This window comes from Bacillus rossius, chromosome 7 (assembly GCF_032445375.1).
Source record: "Bacillus rossius redtenbacheri isolate Brsri chromosome 7, Brsri_v3, whole genome shotgun sequence".
Lineage (NCBI taxonomy): Eukaryota > Metazoa > Arthropoda > Insecta > Phasmatodea > Bacillidae > Bacillus > Bacillus rossius.
This window is the reverse complement of record NC_086335.1, coordinates 61,057,440-61,071,970: the sequence shown is the minus strand read 5'-3', so window position 1 is coordinate 61,071,970 and position 14,531 is coordinate 61,057,440. Positions and strand designations below refer to the sequence as shown.

Here is a 14,531-nt window from a genome sequence, read left to right as displayed (position 1 = left end):
AGTAAATGCAGGCAGACAACAAATAAATAACATATATTTATTGTGAATATTAGTGATAAAATATTTTACTGATAAATTTTTTCAAGTATATTTATATAAGTGAGGTTATGTTCCCATATGTATAATTTGTGTGCATTATAAATTATTATATTATTTAATCAATAACTAAAATTTAATAAATTAGACTAAAAAAATTCAGTATATTCATTGATTTTCATTATTAATTAAGTAATTGTGTTTATATTAATACAGACTACTGAGAATTTGATTGAATTTATACTTTACCAACCATATTTATATCACTCCAGTCCTTTGATTATTTTATTTGTATTAATTATTTGCATGCAAAATTAAAGTTGGTTTTTTATCATGTCTAGTGACTATATCTTCTAATGCGCGTACATAAATACAGCATACATTTTTTTATTATTATTATTTGTTACCAATAGAAAGGCATACACAATGTTGGACACATTCAAAAAAAAATTATGAAAAAAAGTAATATGTATGAGGCTAAGATGATTTATTGAGAAATTTAGATTTGTACTGCAACATTATTTATATTTAACAAAACAAATTTCAAAATTAAAATTCCCTGGTTTAAGCAAATGCATTCCCAGGTTTAGTTTACACCTCTTTGTAATTAATGGTTCCATGTATGTATATTACTCTCTTTTTTATTTTACTATATTTTAGATCTTGGACTCTTGTTAATGTAAAAAAAAATATTCACTGTATGTTACATTTGACTAGAAAAATATGAGGTAGGTATATGTGAATATTGTAATATTTGATTAAAATTTGATTTGAACGAGAAAAAAAGAGCAGTATTTGCAGAAGCCTAAAAAAAAGTCGGGAGATCGCCTAACTATTGTCATCATTTGCATTACGAGTCTCTGTTTTGGGATAGTGCTCCGATTAGACAGTTCTTTAACACAGACATTATGTGATGTCAAGTCAAATTTCACACAAAACGAAAGGTTTTCCGAGTCTGGCTTTGTCCAGCTTCCTGGACCACCTCAACAAGAATCTGATTGTTTGAAGTAATACTTTTTCAGGCACGTTATGGAAACATGACGAGAGTGAATTTTTAAGATGCGCACACAACATGCAACAAACTTTTCACACCCATATGAACATGAATAGTCACTTTCATAAAAATTAGGGGACATACCAAATGTAATGGTGTGCCAAATGAAACTTTATGATAGTGAAACTATCCTGGAATATATTTGGTAAATAAAATTACTCATAGTAAAGAGTAATTAAAAGTTTTGAAAAATTTAAAAATTATGGTATTACATGAATTATAATATAGTTTCTCCTTTCAATCTTCTATCAAGCTTCGTAGTGCAGTGGATATAGTGTACTGTTAATAAATTAAAGGAAAATGGTTCAAAACTCAGCAGAGAAAATTGTATTTCAAACTATACATTTTACTGATTATACAAATTGTGTTTTGAGAAATTATATATACATGAATTCATTTTATTTATCTAACATATTGCTTTAATATTATTTTATATATATGTTTATATTAATATTGAATACTGAGTATTTACTTAATTAATTTTTGTAACGGTAAGTTTTGAAATAGTTCAGTGTCTTGAATCAAAAAGAAGAAAATCTAATGTGCGGACGTAAGAACACAACACCCCCCCCCCCCCTTTTTTTTTTTTGAGGATGTAATAGGTGTGAGTCCAGCTACGAGGTTTAATACTGTTTCAGCAGCCTTGCCATCACGAGACACTTCTTAGGAAGCCCTCTCTCCGACCAGGCAGAACTGCGCACATGGGACCACTCCAGGGCTGGGCAGGCCAGGCAACCGCACAGGGATTTTATTTTTCAAACTTTTGCGGTAGGGTCCGAACCCCCATTTCCTCCGAGGGCTATCACATACCCCCAGTCCTCTGGCGAGGCCCCTCTGAAGAAATATTAGGTCCGCCAGTGGTGCACTCGCCCAATATCTGACAGCCTCCTCACAGTCACTCAGCTGATGGATAACTGCTGTAAGTAACACCATCTTGATTCGGCCTTCAAGTTCCAAAATTTAAATTCACTGAAAGTGGGGCTTCATCTTCGTGCCAATCATTTATTGGGATGATGAGCCACTTTCAGGTGAAGTTTTTCTTAGTTACAGAACCAGTTCACTGTGCTACCTGGGGAAGGAGCAGAGTAGGTACACGTCATAATAGTTTGAAATGTAGTGGATGTGCAGTTGAGCCTGATGGGGGTAACTCTGAATGCTCTGTCTGGAAGCAAATGCCTTCTCGCCACTGCGGCTGTCCTGCCAAAGTGGGAAAAATATTTTTAGGCATTTTCCAGGCCTGCCAACATTCTGCAAGCATTGGTGGCACACTTTACTGAGGTGGTTGGCAAGCCTCCTGTCTTGTATTCTGTCAACTTATTTATTTATTTTTTTGGTATTTACACTTAAGCGTGATAGCATTTAGTATGTTGCATTTGTTTTAATAATTTATTTTATTTGCTTAAAATAAGAACTGTGTTCATCTGTAAAATAAAAGAATTGGCAGTAATATTTTTGTAAGATTTTATGTGGCACTTAATTCAGTTGTTGGCGTGCCACCAAAGCAGGGACGTGCGTACCGGAATTTGTACGATAGTGTGTGCGTAGGTGTGCCACACAGTGCTGTTCCTCATACGAGAATTTAGGTGTATTTTATGGGATTGCGAGTGATGCGCATCGCGCATGTGCAGAGACCTGGTGTGGAGTGGTCGCAAGAGAGTTCATCATGACACCTGGGTGTGAGTGGGGCATCCGACGTCTGCTGGGTTCTGGACTTAATGTGCAGAGGAACCGCACGACCACAATATCGGGGCCAATCACGTGGACACTGGCTGCGGCACCGTGACGTAAAGTAAGATCAGACCAGCATTTTTTTCCTAACTTGCCTGATCAGACTACTTTGTTTAAATTTTGCAAGGAAGAAATGTGCATCCAGTTTGCTAGTGCTTAATCACAGAACTAACTTTGTTTGCAGTGGCACATATTTTTTTTTAAAAAACTATTTCAGAAGTTTTTGTTACCACTACAGCTTCGCATAAACTTCCCCTTTTGTTTGTAACTCATACTTTTACATGACTAATGTCTCGTTTCTGCACGCTTCAACCACAAAAAAGTTTGCAGCAAGCAGTGCGAGGGATTGCACGCTCAATGTAAACGAGCCTCACGCAATAAACTGTGTGCGTACTACATGAGCAGTGTAATCACTGATGCAGACACACGAGTGTAAAGTGGGGTGCTGACAAGATCCTTACACTAGTTGCACACCACAAAAACAGTTAACGAAATCAGACTTTGGTACTTACATAATTACTTTACACAAGATTGCAGCAATATCACTGAACATTCACTAATTTTTCATCCCGGACCTATTTGTGCGAAACTAGCAAGTTTGCAGTCACATTTAACAAACATGCATTTTGTAAACTTTTCGTTTACGAGTCGTCCCGAGACGCAATCGTACAGATGTGAAAATGAGTAGGTTAGTAGCACACCCAATAGATGATCGAACAAAGGACTTAGTAGAGACTGTAGGGTTAGCTATTAAGTTCTATTTATTTTTTTGTAGACTTTTGTAGAATGTATATACTCTTGTAGAAAAGTTTTGCGGTATTTTAAAAAATACTTCAATAAAATACATTACGAAGTCATGCGGAATCATTTTTTTTCTCTGAATGGCCTTGACCTTACCCTCTGTTACATTTGTCTTCCATTTACTCTGCACTTTGCCATATTTATTTATTGGTGTTTAGTATTTTGACTGTTAGTTAACATCTTTTGGTGTTGTACCCCTGAAGGAAGGAAGGGGGTGGGGAGGGGGTTATATTACAGTAAGCCAACATTTTCTGGACAACAAACTTACTTCCACTCAGTTCAATGATGCCACAATTCATTTTTCCTTTCTTTCTGCATCGCACTCTGTACTCGACGACTGTGAGAGTTTCACACCTCTGTTGACTGGATGTATGTTGATGGAATGATGTGCAATGCAATATGGTCCAGTGAATTGGGTTTGGCCTCTTAAACGTTGTAAATCTGTAGGACCAACTGATAGTGCCCTGTTTACAATGCCACTTGGATCAACTCAGGTCTTCCAACACTTCTCTCAAGCATGCATGAGTGAATTCACTCAGTTTTATTCTAGACGGTGAATTTGCATTCAGGAAGCAACAAGAATACAGATGGAATCGCTCCACACAGTATGGAAGTTAATATAGCTGTAAGCTTAAGTATCTTGTTGATAACTTCATTGGTTGCCGGGAACAGCTTGACACAACTTGCCATGATTCATAGCGTGTTGCGATTTTTTTTTTTATTTGTAACAGATAGTATTTACCTTTGGACAGTTAAAAAAAAAAAAAAAATTATACCTGCAAATATTTTTAATTGATAAAAAATGGGTTTACATAAGTACATACACATACCATTGGTAAGGTGTTGCGTGAATAAATAAGTTGATAAGCGTACTGTTATTGCCAGTGATGTGAACATAGCCGTACTCGGCGCCTACCACATGAGGCACTTGTTCTGCGGGTTCATGGCAGAGTTCTTGGGGCAGTTCCACACGCGGGAGAACTCCGCGGAGTTGGCGAGCGTCCCTTGGACCCGCATGCGGTGGGGGCTGTGGGGGTCAGACAGCACCTCCTGCAGGAGCGACTCCTTGGTGTAGGCTTCGCACCACACCTGCCACATTGCAAAAAAAAATTATCTCTCTTGTATTATTTACGAAAAATTACTAATAATTGTATTTGTTAAAGAAAACCACATTATAAACATTCAAAGAGAAAGGATACATGGGACTAAAGTAAGTTTATTTGGTAATAACATTTTCTTGTTCCTTTCCAAATTTAATGACTAAACTAGTATTTTTCTTAAATCTTTATCACTAAACAGTAAAACAGTATTTAACAGTGAATGATTTTATTGAAATTTTATTGTACAATTATTTAAGAATATGTTATTAAATTACAGGAAAGCACCAGTACAACGAACTTCAGTTAAACGAACACTTCACTTAACCGAACTCATTGTTTGGTCCCGCCAAAAACGTATATAATAACCTTGAATTTTATTTCATCTTAACGAATTTTACGACGGTCCGTTTCTTCGTGAAACAAAAATATTCACTTGAACGAACAACCTTGAGGCAAATTATGAAAAAAATTACCATCCAAAAACTTGTTCTTTATTTTTAATTTTCTTATTCAAACGTAACAGCGTGTACGTAAACAAAAACAATAACGGAACTAGTATGTGTGCGCACGTACTATCGAAATTAGTAGATTAATTCTCGTGTTTTGAAATAATATTGGAATGGTATTACGTCCGTTGTACGATACAACTAGTACATATTCTCGGATTTTTCGTTTTTTGGCTACTTACATTACGATAATATTTGTACGGTACTTTGGCTAACCTGTGTTTTAATTTATTTTTTGAAAGTCATTTTTTTCATCACAGTCCATAGTGTTTTTGTCGTGTCTACAGGCGTGAAATTTTTTACGTTTTTCAATAGTGTTGTGTTCTTCAGTGCCGGTTGTAGAAATGAAGCGTGTGACAGAACAAAAGTGTATATGGGGGAGAAAAAAAATAACGCAATTCATCAAAACTTTTGACCTAAGACCTAACTATTCAAAAGAATGACGATGCTTGTCGTCTTCAAATGTTTTGGAACACCATGCGTTTTGTAATGTATGCACGTGTGACTTTTCGATTGCACACGTTGGAAGGGATGACTGTAGAGGGCACATTGAATTAAAGAAACATGCGGAATATTTTATAGTCATAACGAGCAATAAATCCATATCGTAGTTTTTTCGCTACATCTGAAGAAACGAAAGTTACTAACGCAGAGTTATTGTTTACAAGTTCTGTTGTTTGTTTATAAGACAGTTCTTATCCAACCAGGATAAAAGAAGCAAATAAAAAGACAATTGTTCAAAAGTATAACTTTGCATACTTTGAATTGAAGGTTGAAAATTTCCTGTAAAATTATTGACATTTCTTACATATTCAGACGATTGTATTGTTCAAATCGTTTTTTTTCTTCTTTGATTCATTAATTTTCATTGTATTCATATGCATAGGCCTACATTTTTCATTTTTTTTTTTTGCATATTATTGTCCTTATTTTATCTTGTGTGTGTCATAATTCCTCAGGAAAAATTTATCGTGCATGATTTACATGTACTTTTTCCATATAATTGTCATTACTGATGGGTGTGATTTGAGGTTGGCAGCTCTGCCTACAATGTGTCTCCTGACCATAGACAAAGCATCAGCAGAGAGTATGTGAACAGGTTCTTCAAGCGGCCATAGACTAATGACTGAGATACTGAACCTTAGTACACTTAAGGTGTTTCATGTGTTTATCGGTATACATATTTATAACAATGCTTATGTTTCAGTATAAAGAACTTCAGTATAACAAACTCAACTATTTTTTGGTCCCTTCATGTTCTTTATAGTGAAGCTTTCCATCTGAAGACGAAACCTCAAGTTACCTGTCTTACTTGGCATTTGCTAATTCAAAGACAAGGCCCACTCATTAAGTTCACAGTTTTTTTTTTATTAGTTGTAGTAGTTGAAACATAACTACCACTTGTGGCAACATATGTATGCAGCAGTTTTTGACAGTGGCTACTTCAGTCAGGCAGGGACCCTCATTTGTAGGATTTGCGTTGGGGGAGGGGGCATGGAATCTGCAACCCAAGGGTTTTGCGCATGGGATTAACCAACACAAGTTCCCTAGGAAGGGTGGTGGGGGGGGGGGGGGGCAGGTCCCTGGGATCTACAACCAAGTAGTCAGTCATCTCACATGATTTAGCATTTAGTACCGTGACAAAATGTTTTCATTTCATATATCAACAGTTATTAAAGTAGAATAAATAATATATACATATTTAACTTTATTGTGTATTCATTGGGGATTATAAACAAAAAAAATGAGACCTCAGTTATGTTCCATAAGTATAGTTTCATTTATTAAAGCCTGTTGCAGTTAAGTAGAGACTCGTAAAGTCTGAACAATTCAGACCAGAGCCACTCCAGGAGAGCAAAAATCCTGGTTACCAATGAATTAGGAAAAAAAATATATAAAATACAACATACATACAGAAAACGTGATTGCTAATTATATACTAAACACTATATCTTGCAGTCTCATGAGACTTATTACGTCAGCGTATACAGTCCCAACAAACATGAACTAGCAATACAGAACAGATGCAGTTGGGTACACTAAAATAATCAATAAATTTGCTTGTAACACTCGCAAAAAATTAGTTTTCATGTTCTATAAAATGTCAACGTGTTTGTAATTTTTATACCTCTCTGATTACAGTAAAAGACATGTTTAATTGTTTTTCTAAACCGGTCTGGGTTATCCAGAGATCAAAGCTATGGCATCTCATTCTTAGTTTGCTGTGTGTAAAGTAGTGGACATTCACTCTCTCTTTCCAACACATGATTTCTGCCACTAGTGCTGTCCTTGTTTCAGTATGCACTGTTGCCAGATATAAGCCACAGAGCACAAAAGTTTTAGACACAACTTTGTAATGTTTCTGTAAGATTATAAAATATTTTGGAAAAAAGAAATTAATTAATGTATGCTGTCAAGGAAAATTTTAAATGATAAGTTGGGAAAAATGCCTTCTTGTATTTTGTCGACACCATACTATGATATTGTACTACCACGGAACCAGGACCAAAGGTCGCCATCTTGGTTTCAAATACCTTTGTCAGCAACTTTTTATTTTTACGATTTAATATCAACATTTTGGCTGTGTTCAAACATAGCATATTATTTAATGGAATGCCTGAAATTAATAATGACAGGCTGCTACAAATAGTTTATTGTGTAAAATTATTGTAGTTTAATACTGGTATTAGTGTTTGAAGAATGACTACAACTGTCAAAAGACACTATTTTATAGTCTTGAAAAGATTGAAAAATATTATAATTTAAAACTTTATATGCATAGAAAATAAAAATTTTAGTGTATCTAAATTATATGAACAGTTAGTGGAATGCAACTAATCTATGTCGCAGAGTAGTCTGATGCTGGCAACAGCACACACCATTTACTCTTCACTGCAAGCTAACAGTTAGATGCTCCACAGATGGGGTTCTAATGCACATACTCTAAAATGTGGTACAGCACTCACCATCCCAAAACCAATGAAAAACAGTTGTTCCGGCGAGAACTCCTCCAGTTTCGGCAGCCGAAGTTCCGGTCCATGGTCCTGGACCAGCTGCTGGTACGCCCGGAAAGCCTGCCTCAAGCCACCCAGGTCGGCCATGTTTTCACCCAGCGTTGTCACCCCATTCATCTGCAACACATTTTTTTTTTTTTTTTTTTAATTTTGGCAGCAAGATGATCTGTTAAGATGCCCGCCTAGTCAGGGATGTATGTGCGTTAGTGAGGCATGATGATGAGTGCAATGCTCGAAGGTGCTTCTAGCGCGGTATCGTCTCTTAAACGCAAGGCTGTGGACTGGTGTGAAGTCTTTTCGTCGCGCGTACAACAACTTTGAGATTTGGGTGATAACCGTTACATTATATGGCAGAGAAATGAAGATAAAGGTGTAATGCAAGGCCGTAAAGAGTTTTCAAGAATCTGTACCGGATGTTTCATGCATAAAATTTTTATTCTGTAAACCCTTGTATCAGCCATTTTCACTCTTATGAAAGTGCAGTTCAAAAAATAAATACGGAAACAGAACTACTCATCCACGCTCAGTACCTATATTCTTAAATGCTTTTCGTGAACAGACTCCACTCAGATATTTTGAAAAGTAATCACAGCGCATATTTTTTTCTGAAGCTCTGCACACTGAGTGTGTGCCCAGGTAGGCAGTGTTCAAGTATAATTTTTGAGTTGATGACCACCCAAATCACTGTCACGAGCAAAGTGACAGAATGGTAGAATGCTGGACTCTCTCTCACCATGGAGGTCACTCTGCTGCCAATATCAATATCAAGGTTTTTTTTTCTTTTCAAAAGTTGACAAAGTTGCCTCACTGAACATTCAGAACTAATAAAAATTAGCCCATCAAACATGTAAATTAAAAACAAACTAGACAACTGTACATAAACAATCAATTTATGGTATATTATTTCTCCTGAACATAATTTGGTACCTTTTGCATGGTACAAATCACAATAACAAATAAAGAATTTATATTTTAACAAACCCAAATATAATTACAGTTGTATTGTATAGCTTATAACTAGGGACAAGATTATATGGTGAATTGCTATAAAACCGAAATAACACCGAAAAACATGTCAGTGCACCATAAAGCACCAAAATTCAACTACTATCATAAAATGAATCAACATTTTTTATCAAAACTTAACTCAATTCACAAAAATGTAATACTTTATACATAAAATTCAATGAAAGTAATTTATTGAGCATGAATTTTTAATAAAAAATGTAGGAACTAAGTAGTTTGGAAAAATTTACATATTTTATTCTTTGTTTGAACTTACAAGTGCTATTATTAACTCATTTGTACATTACAACTTGGTATACTTTTCAAAGAAGTACTTGCAAAACCATCATTGAAATTGGACGGCATTTATAAAAAAGGAACCAAGTGACATTTAAAAAAAAATTTTTTGAGTACCAGGTGCATAAGGAATGTATAAAGTTTGTTTACATAAACAGAACCAAGCACCTTGTACCATGTGCTGCCATCTGTAATGTACAGGTTTTTTGGTTCCTTTCATATTAAAAGCTGCCCTATTTAAGTTCCAAGTTGACCTTAAAAATGTCTATCTTTCAAACATTCTGGGATTAGGGCTCTCTGAGTTCCTTTACTTTGGGGCCCACTCCGAACCTCCTAGGCCCCCCTGGTAATGCCCTCCTCCAAAGTCTAGACCTGCCACTGGCCAGTGGTACTGACTGTGACGTTGGTGTGCAGTATGGAGTCGAGCTCCGGGACTCTGTAGCTGCTGTACTGCTTCACGAAGCAGTCGGCCTTCTGCTGGTAGGTGTCTGCCGTGGAGTCCGACCACCAGTCCTTCAGGTTCCCGTACTTGTCCGTGTGCCGACCTGCAACGCGTCACACCAGGGGGGGTCGAGGTTTGTCGTCGCGGTGGTTCCTACGAGAGAACTCGCTCGTGTTCTGAGTTCAGGTGAAAAAAGGGGTCTAATCAACGGATACCCCGTACAGCACAAATGTTTCACGTGTTGTTTTTTGTAACACTGCGGAAACATTACAGTGTTTCAGTAAGGTAATGTATGTTACACTTCTGGAATATGTCTAAAAACATGTGGCATTCAGGCCCTTACCCTCTTAACATATAAACCATTGACATAAATAATTTTATTATGTTTTTTGATCATTTTCAGTGACTGGTTAGGTTTTCTGTTTCAATGTGAATGACGGTTGATTAAATTTTTCAGAGGTAGTCTTATGTTAGCAATGTGTTGTTTTGCTTTTTTTTTAATCAATTAATTTATTTTCTCATTTTCTCATTAATTCATGTATTACATAATTTCAAAGCTGCTAAAAGTCATTTTTACTTATTTGACTAGTGAATTATGTTTTCAAGAGTAGTCATATATTTTTCTTTACTTGTTTGTCTATTATGCTTTGTCTGAAAGCATGATGATTCAATGTGACGGTCAAACATCAGTGTTAGAGAAAGAAAGAGAGATGCTAGTATGCCATGAAGTACAAAGTGAGACGGAAACTGTAGTTTCCTGCTCAGCATGAGAACTCGAGGACAAATGTATCATCAGAATTGGAAAGAGACAGAGAAGGGAAAGTACCTAGTTATATGTATGTAGAGATATAATATAATTATGTAGTTGAAGTAAATTTCACTGCTGCTGTCCGGGCGGTGTCAATTTATGAACATTTTTGGACTTATTATCTAGAATTCGTTGACTGCAGTGTGTTAAGGCAGCAAAAGAGACTTTAAAATTTGTTTTTAGTCGTCGTTCCAAAGACAAGGTCCTTAGCTTGAGCCATGAGTTAGAGTCTACCAACGGACATAAACAGCCGTAAAAAAACTTCATTTTACTAGACATTTTGTTACCATTTTAAAGTAAATGGTTTTCTTTAAAGCAACAAACCCTTTTTTTGTTAGTTCTGTGTACATTCTGGAACAGTGTTGTGGTCAGAAGATGGCAACTTTTATGGTGATATGAATTTTCATTAAAGGATAATAAAAAGCAGTAAAAATCAGTCATTGTTCTCGAGAGACTTAATTTTCATCACAAATCATTTAAAGCAATGTGTGTACAAAATTGTTACAGTATTTTCTAACCGAACAAATTATTCAAGTGTTTTAAGGGATGTATTATAGAGGTATTTGAGAAGCCCTCAATAGAAATGAATTTTATGTTTATTATTTTACTTCTTACCTCTATGACTTTGTCTTAGTCCTGTTATGAATTATATTTACCAGTATTGTATCTCTATGGTCAGGTCAATTTGGTTTTACTCTTTAAGTATTTTCATGTTTTATCTAAGTAATAATTTTATGAAATGTCTTTGCAAACATTTGTTAAACGGCGACGAATAGGAAATGAGCTTACACCTTTTAATATTGTTTTTGGGTCATTACTGAGGAAAGAGTATATGTGATTGGACGCTCGACTGCGCATCTATTTTATTTAAAGAATTTAGTATTTCCAGTGTGATTTCGGAGAGTGTTCAATAGAGAAAGCTTTGACTGTTTGAAACAAATTGGAACTTGAGTTTCTGTTCTACTATCATGGGAGAAGGATTAGAGAGAAAGAGCTCCGTGATTTAGTCATAAATGAATGTAAGAATATCACGTAAAACATTGGTACGATGACTGAATAGCTAGAATCTACGTGAAATTGATGATTTTATAATAAATACCGGAACTACACAATGAAGAAGAGGTAGTTACCGATGTTCGAAGCTCTACTAAAGAATCGACGACGACGATAAGTTTTGACTAACAGCATAAATAGAACTGGATCAACAACGAATTAAGAAGAAAAGAAGAAAAGGACTATCAATCTTCGAGATGGAAGGAGTTCGACAGCGGTAGACGGCATCGTAGACGGTGTACCGGAGGACATCATCCTTCTAGACGACTCCAGGTGACCGACGCCAGTCCTGCTGGAGTACCAGCAGCACGAGAGGAGGTGCATCGAGACGGAGACCCAACCAGCGACATCGGAGGAGAGTGATATCTAACCAGCAACATCGGAGGAGAGACAGGGGTTCGGAGAGGTTTTCCACAGCCTCTTGGTATTGTAACGACGCAACGAGGTTTGTTTGCCCCATCCCCGAATTAACAAGAACAGCGAGAAGTTACCTGTCCTATTTTAATGGCAAGATATCTTAAACTATGATGTTTACGATCAAGACCTAATTTGAAACTCGCAAAAACAACTTAATACTACTTAACTACGTAAAGACTTGTAGCTTGTACATACTGGACCTGGTTAACTGACATTGATCAGTAATATGTACGATATCAAAGTTAAAATCTGTTAAAGTCATTAATTGTCTTGAATGTTTAAAGAATAGCCCCAGGTCCAGAAGTCTTGAGACAGTTTGATCTACCGAAAGAGACTGAGCTAGTAAAAACAAAGAAAAGACTAATTTGCCAGTTAAAATGTGTTTCAATAATATTTAAAATATTGACTGATAACCAAACTATTATTCAGTGATACAATTACGTAAAACGTAATTAGTTCTGAAAGACATTTAAGTATAACGGATATTGAAATTTTGTTTAATGAAAAACCTATTTAAACATGAATAATTGTCTCAAAGGTATTTGTATGTTGCTTGCTAATCATTGACTCTGTCACTTTTCATGTTACAGTTGGATATGTTGCAAAAGAGTATTGTCACCCATACAACCATGATTTTGACCATAGTAAAAAGTTAAATTTTCATTATATTTTATTTTTCCGATTGATAACCATACTTACATATCATGTGTATGTTAAACCAGATAGACAGAAATATTTAGCTTGGATTGTCTTGAAAGAATAATTAGTTTTTATTACACTGAGATCAGCAGTCATAGAGAAGTTAATGCTTTTAAACCCACTACTTATATTTGTTGATTTTAAGGTCAGAATACTTACACCAAAGAGAAGGAGACATACTGCTAAGGAATTATACGACATTTTATTGTTTGGTATTCACACTGAGTCAAACTACACCAGTACATACAACTTGAGAATAATTTATTTTCACTATCAACATAACAAGACATATTTTAGTTAATATTCTGTAGAGGTTAGTAGTTGTGCTACATACACAATCACAGCACTAGTACTTTATAGAGTTTTCACGGCGCCCAACTAGACCACATTTTACATTATAGATATTGGCATTTTAGGAAATATACTCCATAGAGTAATTCTGAAAATACTTATAGAATTTTTGATCACCCAACGGTGGCACACCCTTTTGAAATTTTGGTCGCTCATCCTTGGAGCTGTCTGAAAAATAACAGAAGAAAAGGGAAAATTCTGAAAACACTTCAGAATTTTTGGCGCACAACGTGTAAGTCAACGTTAGGGACTATTTTATGATCTTTTTTTTGAACAACTCAAGACACTTTGAAAAATACAGACAGTAATTTTATTTTGTCAAGATGACAGACACAGGTAGGAAGTCATATTTTTTGAGAGGTAGCAATGACACTTCTGACTCTAGTCCTGAACGAGAACCTAGAGAAGTAGTACCAGAACAGCACATCGAGACTACTGGTATGGAGTCACAGCAGGAAATGGAGTTGGGTCATTCGCCGCCGACACCAACTGTTACCCTAGATGCACTGTTCCAGTTCATGAATAAGGAGAAATTAGAACGGGAGCGTAAAGAACAGGAGGAGAAACTAGAACGGGAACGGGAGAAACAAGAACGGGAGCGTAAAGAACAGGAGGAGAAACTAGAACGGGAACGGGAGAAACAAGAACGTGAGCGTATAGAACAGGAGGAGAAGTTAGAAAGGGAACAAAAGGAGCGAGAAAACGCCGAAAGACTAGACAATTTAGTGCAAGTCTTAAATAACACTTTAGGCAGGATTGCAGATGAAACAGCAGAAATCAGGCATGACTTAACTGAAACACAGCACGAGATGCAACAGAAGTTTTCCAGTGTACACACTCGTATTGAAGGTGTAGAAATATTCAGTAAACGCACTGACGATAAAGTAGTACACTTAAGCGAGCGTCTAACAGGAAGGTTAGATATGGTAGAGGCGAAAATAGGGGAAATAGAAAGAGAATCCAGACACATCGCAACATTCTCGCCCCAACTAACGACTCACCACACTAGCGAATGTAATACCGACAAGGAAGACACGCCGGTAAACAAATCGATAACGATAGAAGCCGAGCGAAATCCCGCGAATATTAGTACTGCAATTATGTCAGCAGATCCGGTACTTACACTACACCACCCTTCTAAGAAATGGTTGGATGACGTTCCAACATATTCAGGGAAAAGTAATGAAAACCCTCGAAGATTCTTAAATCAGTTTGGAGAA

At 36.2% G+C, this 14,531-nt stretch overlaps 1 protein-coding gene across 1 annotated transcript in view; it reads right to left on the bottom strand.

The window, feature by feature from the left end:
- Nucleotides 1-4,389: 4,389 nt before the first annotated feature.
- Nucleotides 4,390-14,531, bottom strand: part of LOC134534167 (neprilysin-4-like) — a 52,022-nt gene continuing 41,880 nt past the window's right edge. The window contains exons 17-19 of the mRNA XM_063372304.1: nt 9,938-10,086; nt 8,192-8,356; nt 4,390-4,708 (exon numbers count right to left, since the gene is read on the bottom strand). Coding sequence (XP_063228374.1) covers nt 4,532-4,708; nt 8,192-8,356; nt 9,938-10,086 — 491 coding nt within the window. The 3' untranslated portion in view covers nt 4,390-4,531. The remainder of the gene's footprint in view (nt 4,709-8,191; nt 8,357-9,937; nt 10,087-14,531) is intronic.